Source organism: Micromys minutus (assembly GCF_963924665.1).
Source record: "Micromys minutus genome assembly, chromosome: 8".
NCBI lineage: Eukaryota > Metazoa > Chordata > Mammalia > Rodentia > Muridae > Micromys > Micromys minutus.
In genome coordinates, this window is record NC_137977.1 from 22,676,828 (window position 1) to 22,690,636 (window position 13,809).

At 38.0% G+C, this 13,809-nt stretch overlaps 1 protein-coding gene across 1 annotated transcript in view; it reads left to right on the top strand.

Annotated features, from left to right (window-relative positions):
* Window positions 1-13,809, top strand: part of CTNNA1 (catenin alpha 1) — a 127,085-nt gene that overhangs the window by 43,242 nt on the left and 70,034 nt on the right. The window contains exons 4-7 of the mRNA XM_080920282.1: window positions 6,249-6,415; window positions 6,889-7,008; window positions 11,019-11,288; window positions 12,361-12,564. Of these exons, the coding sequence (XP_080776408.1) occupies window positions 6,249-6,415; window positions 6,889-7,008; window positions 11,019-11,288; window positions 12,361-12,564 (761 nt within the window). The remainder of the gene's footprint in view (window positions 1-6,248; window positions 6,416-6,888; window positions 7,009-11,018; window positions 11,289-12,360; window positions 12,565-13,809) is intronic.

The window sequence follows — 13,809 nt, forward strand, 5'->3', positions numbered from 1 at the left end:
TCTGTCTCTGTCTTTCTCTCTGTATAGGTAGATAGGAATAAAAAATATTACGTAACCCAGGCTAACCTCCAGCTTGACATTTAGCTATGGACGACCTTGAACTGTTGCTGACTCCTGAAAGGTGAGATTACAATGTGTGCTACCAAGCCTGGCTGTCTTAGTTACAGTTTTATTGCTGTGAACAGACACCATGACCAATGCAAGTCTTATAAAAGACAACATTTAATTGAGGCTGGCTTACAGGTCCAGTACCATCAAGGCAGGAGCATGGCAGCATCTATATTTTCATCTGAAGGCTGCTAGTGGAAGACTAAATTCTAGGCAGCTAGGGTAAGGGTCTTATACCCCACACCCACAGTAACACAATTTCTAAAAGTGCCACTCCCTGGGTAGAGCATATACAAACCACATCACTGGCCAAAACAATTTTAATCAAAAGTTTACATCTCAAAACCAAAGCAACATCAACAAAAAGAAATAATAATAATAATAATAATAATAATAATAATAATAATAATAATAATAATAATTTGCAGTGAATGTGTTTTGATACTAATCAAAAAAGAAAAGTAAAAGTTTCCTATACTTTTGTAAAGAGATTAAAAACATGTTTGTGATTGGGGAGATAGTTTAGATCTTCCAAAGGATCCTGATTTAATTCCTAGCACCCAAATAGTGGCTCATAGCTTTCTGTAACTCCAGTTTCAGGAGATCCAATACCATCTTCTGGTTTATGAGGGCTCCTTCATACACATAATACATATATTTATTCAGGCACACACAGAAATATAAAATAAATTAATTTACAGGCTGTTTTCCGAGTAGAAGGACAATGTGATTGTTTCATTTATTTTTTACTTACTGATACTGAAAGATGTTTATGATCTAGTTTCCTTCTTATAATTCTTATGACTATAACATTTTATATGGAGTGATTTAATTCAGTCACTGTTTTGTACCAGCAAAACCATAGATTTTAATGTTTCTCATGTTATTTGTGTTTGTGTGTGCGCACGCGTGTGCATGTGTGCGTGCTACAGTGCCTTTGTGAAGGTCAAAGGACAACTGGAGGAGGAGGCAGTTACTTCCTTCACCATCTGGGCTCTCTAGACGGAAAGGGAGCTTGGTGGCAAGTGCCTTTATTCATTGAGCTGACGCACTGGCCCTAAAGATTTAAAGATACTGTTTAGTTACTCACTTTTCATGATTTTAAGCACTTTTGAATTTTAAATAAAAGATATGAGATGAGATAAGGGAGAAGGAAAATGGTTTTGGAGCATTAATATCCTATATACGTTTGAGGAAATAATTGAGCAAAATCTTTGAAAATAAGACAGGCATCACATTTCCTGAATGTCCAAAAAATTGATGCTAAAATAAATAATTTGAACATGTTAAGGGTGGTTAATAACACTCAGTTATTTACCTAGAAGCTCTGTCATTTTAACATGTCCCCCCTTCCCTTTCCCCCCCCTGGTTTGCAGAAAACACATCCAGGTGGATGTCTCAAAAGATTTTTTCTCTTTTGGATTTAGCATTTAATAAGAAACAGTATGCTCTCATAAAATGTTTTAGAAATGCCTATCTAAGGTCCATCTAATATTTGGAACTTTTTTCTTTGCATCAGCTGTAAACAAAATAAAAATGCGATTGGGCTTTGTAAATAGCCAGCTTATATGGTTAACCCATATTTCAAACAGCTGATTTTATAAAGCTCTTAAAAAGGATTTAGAAGCCAGGAGCAGTGGAACACCCTTGTAACCTCAGTATTTAGAGGCTCAGACAGGAGGAACATAAGCTTGAGGCCTGCCTTAGGCATATGATGAAATCTTGTCTGAGTAAAAGAAAAAAAGACTATTGTGTCAATTTTGCCTTTTCAGTTTTATAATGAACTATCAGACATAAAAGTTTTATGCCTTGAAAAACAAAAACCTGAACCATGAATACATGTGTGTGTGTGTGTACACACTAGAAGTTTTAGACTGGTTTTCTCTGTGTAGCCCTGGCTATCCTAGAATTTGCTCTTTCTATCAGGCTGGTCTTTCTCTGCGTCCCACGTGCTAGAGTTAAAGGCACTTGCCACCACTGCCCATCGAATTTTATATACTATATATACAAATGACAGATATTTTAATTGTTTTCATCATTTATATACCTTTTCTTTAAAAACAATTTATGAAGCTGAAGTGATGGTCCAGTGGTTAAGATCACTGACTGTTCTCCTAGGGGTTGATTTCCAGTGCCCACATTGTGTCTTACAACCATCTGCAACTCCAGTTCTAAGGGATCTGATGCCTTTTGCTGGCCTCTGAGGCACAGAGCAAACATTTGGTGCATAGGCAAAGCACTCATAACATCATCATCATCATCATCATCATCATCATCATCATCATCATCATCATAAATAAGCTAAAATTTTAGAGAACTATTAGGAAAACAAGTAACTTATAGCACCTTTGGTATACCATAGTCTATTGGACTCCTTGATGTAGTGTACACACACTGGTACCCCGTTCACCGTGCACTACTGATTATTATATGCCTGTTGTAAAGACACTGGGAGGGGGACTGTAATTTGCAGTAGTTTACCTATACAAAATGGGGTGTTTTTCTCTTCCCTCTTCCACCTTGCTCCTGTTCCTTCTTTCCTTCTTGGACATAGAATATAGAAAAGTTCTGGTCAAGAAGCAAGCTACAAGTAACTTTAAGGGGCTGGAGAGGTTGTTCATCCATTCATGAGTGCTACCTGTTGTGTGACCTTAGTTTGGACCCTAAGGAAGCACCTGTGTCCAGGGGCTTATTACTCCCTGTAACTCCAGGGCATCAGACTCCATTTCTTGCCTCCTTGTGCACACATACACAAATAAACATAAATAAAAATAAAATATCATTAGCATTGTTTTAGACAAAAACAAACTTTGTTGTATTTATTGGTGTTTCTTTGCATAGAGTACAGGAGTGTGATGTGGTCAGTGGGGTAATTGAGGGAGAGGAGAACTCTCTTAAGGACTAGGAAGAGTGTCACCTTGTAAAGGTGTTTTTAAAATGTGGGAGTAGCTCAGCAGATAAAGAGGAGAACTGACTCTGGCAGGTTGTTTTCTGACATCACGTGTAAGTACATTCTCCAAATAATAAGCAAATGCACGAGTAAATAAAGTACGTAAGAAGAATAAAAATGTTGGAAAACCAAGGGTAAGCAAAGCTAAGTTTCCTCAGTCAGTGATGGCTCACAGAAGGACCAGATTCTTTGTTAAAAGTAACTTTCTGTGATGTATAGGTTGAGTGAAAGAGGTGACTGGTGCAGCCTTTTTTTGCTAGGAGCCAAGATCTCCTTTATCCTTAAGAAACTTGCTAGCATAACTGTTGTGTTTCTCTTGTTTGCCATTTAAAACAGGACCTCATATATCCTGGGCTGGCCTGGCACTTGCTGTATATCCTAGACTGATGTTGAACCCCTGATTCACTTGCCTTGGTCCAGCCTTGGAATTACAGACAAGTTGGGGATCAGGCACCTCTGTGTCGTAAATTCAAGATCTTCCTCAACCCTATAGCCAGCCTGGGCCGTAGAACATTTTGTCTCAGAAGAAACCAACATACAAAGTACTCTCCTCGGAGCTAAGCAAACAAAAAAATGAGTATAGCATAATAGAACCTCTGAGCAATGTGGCAGCTTGTGCTTGCAATCCCAGTACTGTGGAGGTGGAAGAGACAGTGAGGTTGAAAGTTCAAGACCATTTTCAAGTATAGAAGAGTTTGAGCCATGCTAGGATATATGATACAGGCTTTCTTCTAGTTTATAAAATTTTATATGTGTAGGTATTTTTGTGTGTATGTATATCTGTGCACCACTTGATGTCTTTGAAAAAGTTAGATAGTTGTGATCTGACATATGGGTTTTGGGAATTGGACCTGCCTTAAGTTTCATGTTTTTTAGATTCAGAAAAACCTAGTCTCCTTTATAATCATTATTTTCCCACTGTTTCCTCCCCCTGCCCCCATTTCTTTTTCTATAGCTTTATAAAGTTTGGTTGCTTTGAGGGAATATAGTTAAGGTAATTGATTCTTAAGAAAGGTCTTAGTCTTAATCTTGTTCTAATAAAGAACTAGGGGCTTATTTCCATCTTTTGTCTTTGTTTTGAACTAATAGAAGTGCTTAACTGGGGCTGGAGAGAGATCGCTCAGTGGTTAAGAGGTCTGCTCTTTTAGAGGTCCTGAGTTCAATTCCCAGAAGCCACATAGTGGCTCACAGCCATCTCACTATATAATAACCCTTGATACCTTGATCTTACTGAAATCTGCTTGCCTGTTTTTGTAGTGCTGAGAATAAAGATGTGCACTGTCACTTGATTGGCTTGCTTATTTTCTTTTTCGACACATGTCTTATGTAGCCAGGCTGGGATGTATTCAAATCTATAATTCTGTTGCCTTCCCAAATGGTGGGGTGATAAGCATGAGCTATTTTGTCTTAAGAATCAGTAGGGTCTGGAGAGATGGCTTAGCGGTTAAGAGCACTAACTGCTTTTCCAGAGGTCCTGAGTTCAATTCTCAGCAACCACATGGTGGCTCACAGCTATCTGTAATGAGACCTGGTGCCCTCTTCTGGCCTGCAGATACATGCAGGCAGAATGCTGTATACATAATAAATAAATAAATCTTTTTAAAAACATCAGTAGATTGGTCCTTCCCTCCCTCCCTTCCTCCCTCCTTCCCTCCCTTCCTTCCCTCCCTCCTTCCTTCCTTCCTTCCTTCCTTCCTTCCTTCCTTCCTTCCTTCCTTCCTTCCTCCCTTCCTTCCTCCCTTTCTCTCTTTCTTCCTTTGTCAGGGTCTCATTCTATCACCCTGGATAGCCTGCAACTCTCTTAAAATTTTTTTTTTAATTATATGCTGTAGGGGAGGTATATATATAAAGAGATGTATACATGTGTAGATCATAGTTCAGCTTGTGAGAGTTGGTTGTCTCCTCCCATTATGTGGCTTTCAGGGATCAAAGTCAGGAGGCCAGGCATGATGGCAAGTACTTTTATCTGCTCAGCCATCTTGATCTGGTTCAAGAATTGCTGCTGCTGATTTTCTTTTAATTTTGCAGACAAAAAGGCTTACCAAAATTTTGCTGGCCTGGGGAGAAGGGTCAGTGGCTAAAGTGCTTGTATTGTAAGTGTGGTGTTTAGACTTTGCATCTTTGGAACCAACATAAATTTTGAATGGGCATACCATACCCATGTAATTCCAGCACTGTGAAGGCAAGGATAGATTTCCATAGTAACCTAGCTTGCCAGACCAGAGCTCTGGATTCAGTGGAGAGGCCTTGCCTTAGTGAATAAGGTAGAAAGTGGTTGAAGAAGACTGGACTGTCAACCTTGGCCATACATTCTCATGTGAAAAAGAAATTAGCCTTACTAATCTTACTGCCACAGGGATAGCCTTAAGAAGGCATTGAGTTTAGTTCTTTTTTTGTTTGTTTGTTTGCTTGTTTATTCTTTTATGATTGCATTGCTGCTATCTTCAGTCACACCAGAAGAGGGCATCATATCCCATTACAGATGGTTGTGATCCACCAAGTGGGTGCTGGGAATTGAATTCAGGACCTTTGGAAGAGCAGTCAGTGCTCTTAACCACTGAGCTATCTCTCCAGCCTGAGTAGCTCCTTTAGGACCTGTTTGTGTGCTTTTTTAAATTTGTTTTTGATTTTTTTTTTTTTTGGGGGGGGGTAAAATCAGAATTGTTTTAATTGTTCCTTTTTTTTTTTTTTTTTTTTTTTTTTAAATTGGACTTTTGTAGGTGAGTGATGGGAAACTGGATCTGTCTTTGTAGTCTGCCGGCCTCCTTTCTGAGCTTCTGGAATACTGGGATTACAGCTACAGGCCTTCACACTTCAGTGTGATTTGCATTTTTTAAAAACCAATAAGCACCTGTTAGATAGGAGGTTAAGTTGTTATGGCTGAAAGCTAGGCTACATTACAGTTGCTGTAAATGTTTATCTGACTTCTTTTAGTCATTGAGCTAAGGGAAGAGGTATTTTTAAGCCTTTTTGTTAATAAGCCTTTCTGTGTTTGATTTCTGTCATGAAGATGCTTAAATGACGGTACAAACCAAAGGGAGAAAAACAGAAACAAAGACTCTTAGAATACATTTATAAATGAAATAATGGAGTGTGGGCTATCTTACCCTTTAAATAAAGTTAAATTTTTAAGTGAACAGGTTATTTGGGTTAATTTCTGCTGATTTTGTGTTTTCATTCTGTAAAATAGGAGATCTGATGAAGAGTGCTGCTGGGGAGTTTGCAGATGACCCGTGCTCCTCCGTGAAGCGGGGTAACATGGTTCGGGCAGCTCGAGCTTTGCTCTCTGCCGTTACTCGGCTGCTGATTCTGGCTGACATGGCAGATGTCTACAAATTACTTGTTCAACTGAAAGTTGTAAGTTTGAGTTCATATCTGTAATCTGTTTTTTGTGTTCTCAGGAAGCTAATGTTGGCCATACTTTGTTTAGTACTAAGAATTATTTTGGTTTTGAATCAGTCAGTGATTGCTTTGTTCAGTTTCTTCTTTATTTCAAGTATTTATGATACAGTCTCTTCTATAGTCCACTGTTGTCTCAGTTTTGCTGAAGAAATTATAACAAAGGTATTTTTGACTGTTTTTTTAAATAGTACTCATTATGTGTTTCTTCGTACTAGTAGTATTTTAGAATTAGAAAGCCAAAATAAACTGATTATGTGCTCCCCAATGTCTCCAAATCACTCAAGTGATGCCAGGCCCATATCAACTGCACATATGTGTTTGGGTTGCTTTCCAAATAGCTGTTAAAGAAGATGCTGTCTTAGAATTTATTAACTTTTACCTATAGATTTGTCTGTTTTAGTTTTTGCGTTTGCGGTTTGTTTTTTTAGGTGGAAGATGGCATATTGAAACTGAGGAATGCTGGAAATGAACAAGACTTGGGGATACAGTACAAAGCTCTGAAGCCAGAAGTAGATAAGCTGAACATCATGGCAGCAAAAAGACAACAGGTAAAACATGGATACAGACGCTTTATGTTATTTACCTACTTACTGCTTTCTTTATTAAGACAGGATTACTATCTGGACCAGCTTGGAGTGTATTTTAATACCCAGTGAGGACAACCTGATTTGCCTAAGCTTCTAATGGTATCATTACTTTCCCCCTGTTCATGTGGTTCTAATAATTAAGTTTCACTCATACTGTGTTTCTATTTTAAGTGTGTGTGTGTGTGTGTGTGTGTGTGTGTGTGTGTGTGTGTGTGTATGTGTGGTGTGAAGACTGGCCGTGTGATTTTCCTTCCTTCTGTTTTCTTCCCAACATCAGAGTTCTGGGGTTAAAGGCATATACCAAGATGCTTTGCTAGATGGTATTCTTGAGGTAAAGCATAGTAGAAGTCCAGAATTTATGTCTAATTAGAGAAGCTTAGAGAAAGTAATTCTGTCTGAATTTTAATTGTCTGTGCCTGAGTCCAGTAGGAATTCCTTGCACAGCAGTAGTTTGCAACCTGTGCACCACAATCCCTTTGGCAAACCTGTCTCCAAAGATATTTATATTACGATTCCTAGTAGTAGCAAAATTACAGTTATGAAGTAGCAACTAAAATAATTTTGTAGTTGGGAGTCACCACAACATGAGGCAGTGTATTAAAGAGAAATATCCATAAATGAAATGTTTTTGAAATAAGGTACCACAAAATCTTGGTCTCTCTGTGCTTGTTTTCTACCCTTGTTTGCCCTGTTCCTGCTTCTGAAACATAGCCTATCCAGATTGTACCCATGAGCTCCTTTTCCCTTAGGTTCCTGGTGAGGTTTGGCCAGTGGAGACATCAGAAAATGTGAAGAGAAAAGAGTGAAGCTGTGTGCTTTGTATAGGCCCCCTTTCAAGCTGCTCCTCTGTAGTAGCTAGAAGGCACACTGTATACCTTGCTTCTATGTTATGGTGATTGCCACATCTTCTCTCCTCAGAACAAGTGTTCAGTAGCTTATGCTTGCATCTTCCTTTTGTAATAGTCAACCTTTTAATTACTCAGTATATTGCCTGTTTTTTCCCCCCTCCTTTTGAGATTTTGCTATGTGCTCCTATTTTCTTGGGTTGTCATAGGTCATGCTTAACACTCCTTATCTCCTATGGAACGTAGGCTCTTGGCAAGTGTTCTACACTCAGCTACATCCCTAAATGTAGTTTACTCAATTAGTTCTTTTATCTTTAGATTTTTATTTAGCTCATGGTTCTGGAGGTTTGGGGTGTCTAAGAGCAGTCTGCCATCCATGTGGCATCTGAGAAGGCCCTTCTTGCTGCATTGTAAATAGGCAGAGGGTATCCTTTGTCACAATCACTTAGGTCTCTTCCTTGCCTTACTAAGCCACTAATGTCATCATGGAGGTCACACTTTTCGTAATGGTAAGAGGGGATGAGAAGAAACTTTTAGTTGGATTTCCAGTTTTCTTAGTAGAGTTGGATTACTTAGAGGTCATCTTTTTATTCTTAGTCACAATGCATGGGATGGATGTGTCTGATTTATGGAAATTAGTTTTTCCTCTCTGTTATGTTTGTTTTCTGTTTGTCCTTAGTCAGCTTGAACTATAATCAGATAGGTGCAGTCAATCTAAAACACAGAATTCTCTTTTAAGTAATTTGTTATGTTGCATTATAGCTCACTTTTCACCGAAATTTAGATTATTAATCAGTAGTGTATATCCTGAAATGAATACTTTTTCATTGATTTGTTCATATTACGATACTGGTACCCAGTACAAACATGGCTCTAAAGAGGGAAGGCAGAACCTTAGCATCTAGGATAAATGAGACATCATAGATGCTTGGTAAATGAGAGTTTGTTCAGAAAATGCTCATATATAAAATATTTTTCAGTTATTTGAACCTCATGACTAGCCACATTGTTTGTTGTACTTGATTCTTGAAATGATCACCAACTCTCTAAAGTTATGAATATTTAGTCTAATGTAGTCTTTAGAAAAGTAGAAGTTTATATTGTACTTTACACAGTGGCTTAGGAAAATTGGGTACTCATTGGATACCTGTTAACTTTAGGTGATCATAAATATCTGTGACAGCCGTTGAGGGAGACTGTGCTGATGCATCTTAAGTGCTTAGCAACACTAAGGCTTAATGAAGAACATTTTATAAAATAAACCATAGTATAAATACTTAAAGGTATGACCATAGGAGGCGTAAGGGGCTTTGGCATTGTGGTATGGGCAAAATAATTAGAAAATGCCCACAGCATATGTGTGCCAGATGTTTAATGTTAGCCGCAGCGCTTATTGTAACCGAGTACTGAAATGGCTAACACTCTAAATCTACAGGGTCCTGCTTCTGAATATTTAGCCTAATATAGCATGCTACAGGGCATTTGGTGTGTTGTGAGTTATTACTTGCAAATTCAGGTTCTAAACGAGAAAAAAAAATTCTAGGTGGAAAAGTGACTGTCTATACAAGGTTTGAATAAAGATGTAAATTCCCAAATTATATACTGAAATGAAGTTTCAGAAGAAAGAAATGGGTTGGTGCCTCTAATGTTTTATTAAGAAGTTATCTAGGGGGCTGGAGAGACGGCTCAGCGGTTAAGAATACTGACTGCTCTTCCATACGACCTGGGTCCAATTGCCAGCACTCAGATGGCAACTGAAAATTGTCTGTAACTCCAGTTCCAGGAGATCTGACACCCTCACACTAATGTACATAAGATAAAAATTAAATTATATGTATGTGTGTGTATATGTGTGTATTTTATCTTTAAAAATAGTCATTAAATAGCTAACTCAGACCTTTTGAATAATTGAATTTTCTATATTATTTAAATTTTCTTATAGTTTATACATATAATGGTAATCTTAAAAATACTTAAATCTGCATTCTAATATTCAGCTATTGATATTAATACTAGAATTTTATGTTTACATGTAAAGTACTGTTGGAGCAGATTTTGAGTTTAGGGTAATTCCTTCTCTCTAGTAGTGATCCACATTTATCAAAGACTCCTGTGTCTTTAAGTTTCAGTAATGACTGATGGCAGCAGTGTTTCCTTTCTGTCTTCTCTGTACTTAATACTAAACATATCCATTCCTCTTAGTGGTCTGGATGTCACTGGTTAGAATGACGTCAGCAGCCTCATACTCTTGTAATTATGGGGTAGAAGAAATGATAAAGGATATTTTTGCTTGAGATCACATCTCAGAATGCTGTAATCATGAATTGCAATCATGGAGCACATGTTCCTCCACTTAGTGCCTTAATGGCCAGTAAACGGACTAATCTTACTGTGTGAGAAGAGCATAGTTTTGTAATCTAGAATGGTCTTTTGGGTACGAGAATGGGGAGGAAGTGTTTTTTATACTTACCTAGTTGGTTTGCAAAGTTCATACACACATGATATTGTGTTCCCAATTTCATAAAATTCTTGTAATGTTAACTAAGGTAACTTAAATTTTCATGCTTTTTTTTCATTTAAATATGTCTATGTGGACTTTCTCTTTGGTTGGAATAGGTACATATAATCTATATGTATGTGTGTGTGTGTGTGTGTGTATATATATATATATATATATATATATATATACATGATCTCACACTCGCGCGCGCGCGCGCACACACACACACACACACACACACACACACACACACACACACACACACACACATTCTAGTCATATGGACCTGATGAAGATGTTGAGTAGTTTTACATTGTAGCATACACCTTATTTAGTGCTAGGTGCTGTGTATGTGTTACCCCATTTTATTCCTCAAAATGCTAAAAGAGCCATAATATTGTTTCTGTTTTGCAAAAGGAGCAACTGAATACAAAGTTTGCAGTAAGGATACAGTAGATGGCCATCAAGTCAAGGCTTGTGACTGCAGAGCTCCGCCCTTGCTTAGCCACATAACCTCCATTGTCTCCATTGTTGTCACCTCTTAGGCTAAGTTAATGCAGATGTGTCTTGATATGAATAGAACCCTTGTAAAGAACTCCTCAAGTGTTTTATTTTACTTTATTTAGGAACTGAAAGATGTGGGCCATCGTGATCAGATGGCTGCAGCTAGAGGAATCCTGCAGAAAAATGTTCCAATCCTTTATACTGCATCCCAGGCATGCCTACAGCACCCTGATGTTGCAGCCTATAAGGCCAACCGGGATTTGATATACAAGCAGCTGCAGCAGGCCGTCACAGGAATTTCTAATGCAGCCCAGGCTACTGCATCAGATGATGCCTCCCAGCACCAGGGTGGTGGCGGCGGAGAGCTGGCATATGCTCTCAACAACTTTGATGTAAGTTATATTTGGGAGGAAAGTTTGGGATCTTCACCAACTGCCAAAAGATAGCTGGTTCCTGGGGAAATTTGATCAAGGCTTGTGATGAAAGCCATTTTCGAATTAAATTTGTTATCTAAGTGGAAAGAAATTGTTATGAGTCATAAGTTTATTGTAACTTGGCTTAAAGCACAATTTCTTTATTTGTAGGATGAGGGGTCTGCACTAACTGATCTCCATATTATAATTGTGATAGTGGTGAAATCTATGACTATTTGTTCTTCTGTTGTCTAGAGGTATTTTGTTGTCTTCCCCGTGACTCTGCAGTGTTGGTGATTGAATACAAAACCTATCCATGGTTAGGCCAGTGCTCTACTAATCAGTTTCCTCTCCAGCCCTGTATTCAACCTTGATCAAAGAAATCCTGTAATAACCAAATTTAGCAAGGAAAATGGTCAGCTAAAATGTAGTCTAATAATTAACCAAAGGTGATACACAATCACTTTCAAAACTGAAGTTTCCTTGGAAAGGGAGAAATTTTCAATCAGTGAAAAATACCAAACTTTTGGCAGAAAAAAGTTGGCATTTAAGTTGAAATTATTAAGGAAAAAAATTAAATATTTTCATTGACATTTATTGGTATGAAAGTCAGTTGTATTTAATGGGCATGTATCATGCTGATTATAAGTTCATTATAAATGTATTTCTTCAGGAGTAAAAGTTAGTACTTTAGTTGTTTAAATTGTTTATAGTCAAACAGTTCTGTCCTGTAGCAGCTATATATTGCACATAGAGTTTTTATTTTTCTTACAATTATCATTTGATAATTTTAATAACCAGTATTCTGCAGGTTGACCTAGATGTATAGGAAAAGTAGTGTGAACATGATAACACTGTTGACATTTGTGATATTATCCTTTATTCAGGCTCTGCTTGGTTAATAGAGCCCCCTTTGCGAAGTAATCACTGACCTGGGATGACCTTGGCTATTAGGATTACATCTTGATATTTCTGATCAGCACTTCCCTTGCCTTTTGAATAACTGAGGGAACAGAAATGAGTATTAACTTCAGTAACACTTTTTCTGTAGAAACAAATCATCGTGGACCCCCTGAGCTTCAGCGAGGAGCGCTTTAGGCCTTCACTGGAGGAGCGTCTGGAAAGCATTATCAGCGGAGCTGCCCTGATGGCCGACTCTTCCTGCACACGTGATGACCGGCGTGAGCGCATTGTGGCAGAGTGTAATGCTGTCCGCCAGGCTCTGCAGGACCTGCTCTCAGAGTACATGGGCAATGTAAGTGCCAGAGCTTCTTTTGGAACTAAGGTGTCTGAAGAATTTTTTTTTATGACTGATGGCAACCCCCATTCATTGATTTATTCATTCGTTGTGTGGGTGCTTTATTTGCATGGGGTTCTAGGGACATGTTTCAGTTGGTAATGTCTTGCCACACAAGCATGATGACTTAAATTCATGACTTTAGCTTCTTCTTCTTCTTCTTCTTTTTTTTTTTTTTTTTAAAGAAAGCTAGGCAATATGGTGCTTGACTATAATCCCAGAACTGGGTGGAGGCAGGTGGCTAAGTACAGGGGTCTTCTTGGCTAGTGAGTCCAGCCAAATCTTTGAGCGCCTAGCTCAGTAAGAGACCTGTCTAGAAAAATAATGGAGAACAGCTGAGGAAGACACTAGGGGCTTCCACATCTATACATGTGCACATACGTGTGCCTGTGCATGAGGAAATGAGAAAGCAAGCACTGTTACACCATTTGCTGTTCAGCTCTTTAACCACAGAGCTCACTGTGTCTGTTGCCTTTCTCTTTATGTGTCTGCTCTGCCACTCAGTTATTTAGTTCTAGCTTAAGGTCACGATGATCTAGATTGAGTACCCAGTATCTTGCTGTTCTAAGGAAGGAATAAATAAATTGAGGTACCCTAAAGGATTCCCGTTCCTAACACTGGGCTGGATGCCCTATGCTTTGCTTGTGTAAATAACAGTAGATCTGAATCTTGGTTGTGGTATGTTGAGTATGAGTGACCTCATTCTTGAGTACTTTGTATAGTGAAGATGTTACTGTGTACAATAGAGACCTGCTTTATTAACTATTAATACATTTTAATATTTTTAAAAGTATTTTAAAGGGTGAAACAATGAAACAAATGAGTTATTCCTAATGGATTTATTTTTTGGTTTTGCTTATTTAATCAAAACTTTTCCAAATCATGATACTAATTTTTTGTTTACTTTTTTTCTCATACGTTCTTTGTTGCACACCTTGTTTTGTTCAGTTACATGTCATTATAAGTGAAAGGGCAGTGGTAAGCCATGATGATGTTTCTGGGGTGGAAGATGAGTGCCTATGTGTTTTACCTAATTCAACCATATTGTGAAAATAGCAAAGCATGCTATTTTAACTCATTGCCATGTTTTGACTGTAGGTGGTCTATCTAGAAGTTAAGTAGAAAGTGGTTGATATGTCACAGTGGAAATGTGGAATGCATTAAACATTAAAAATATGAAAGTGTATAGGTTGAGGAGAATTT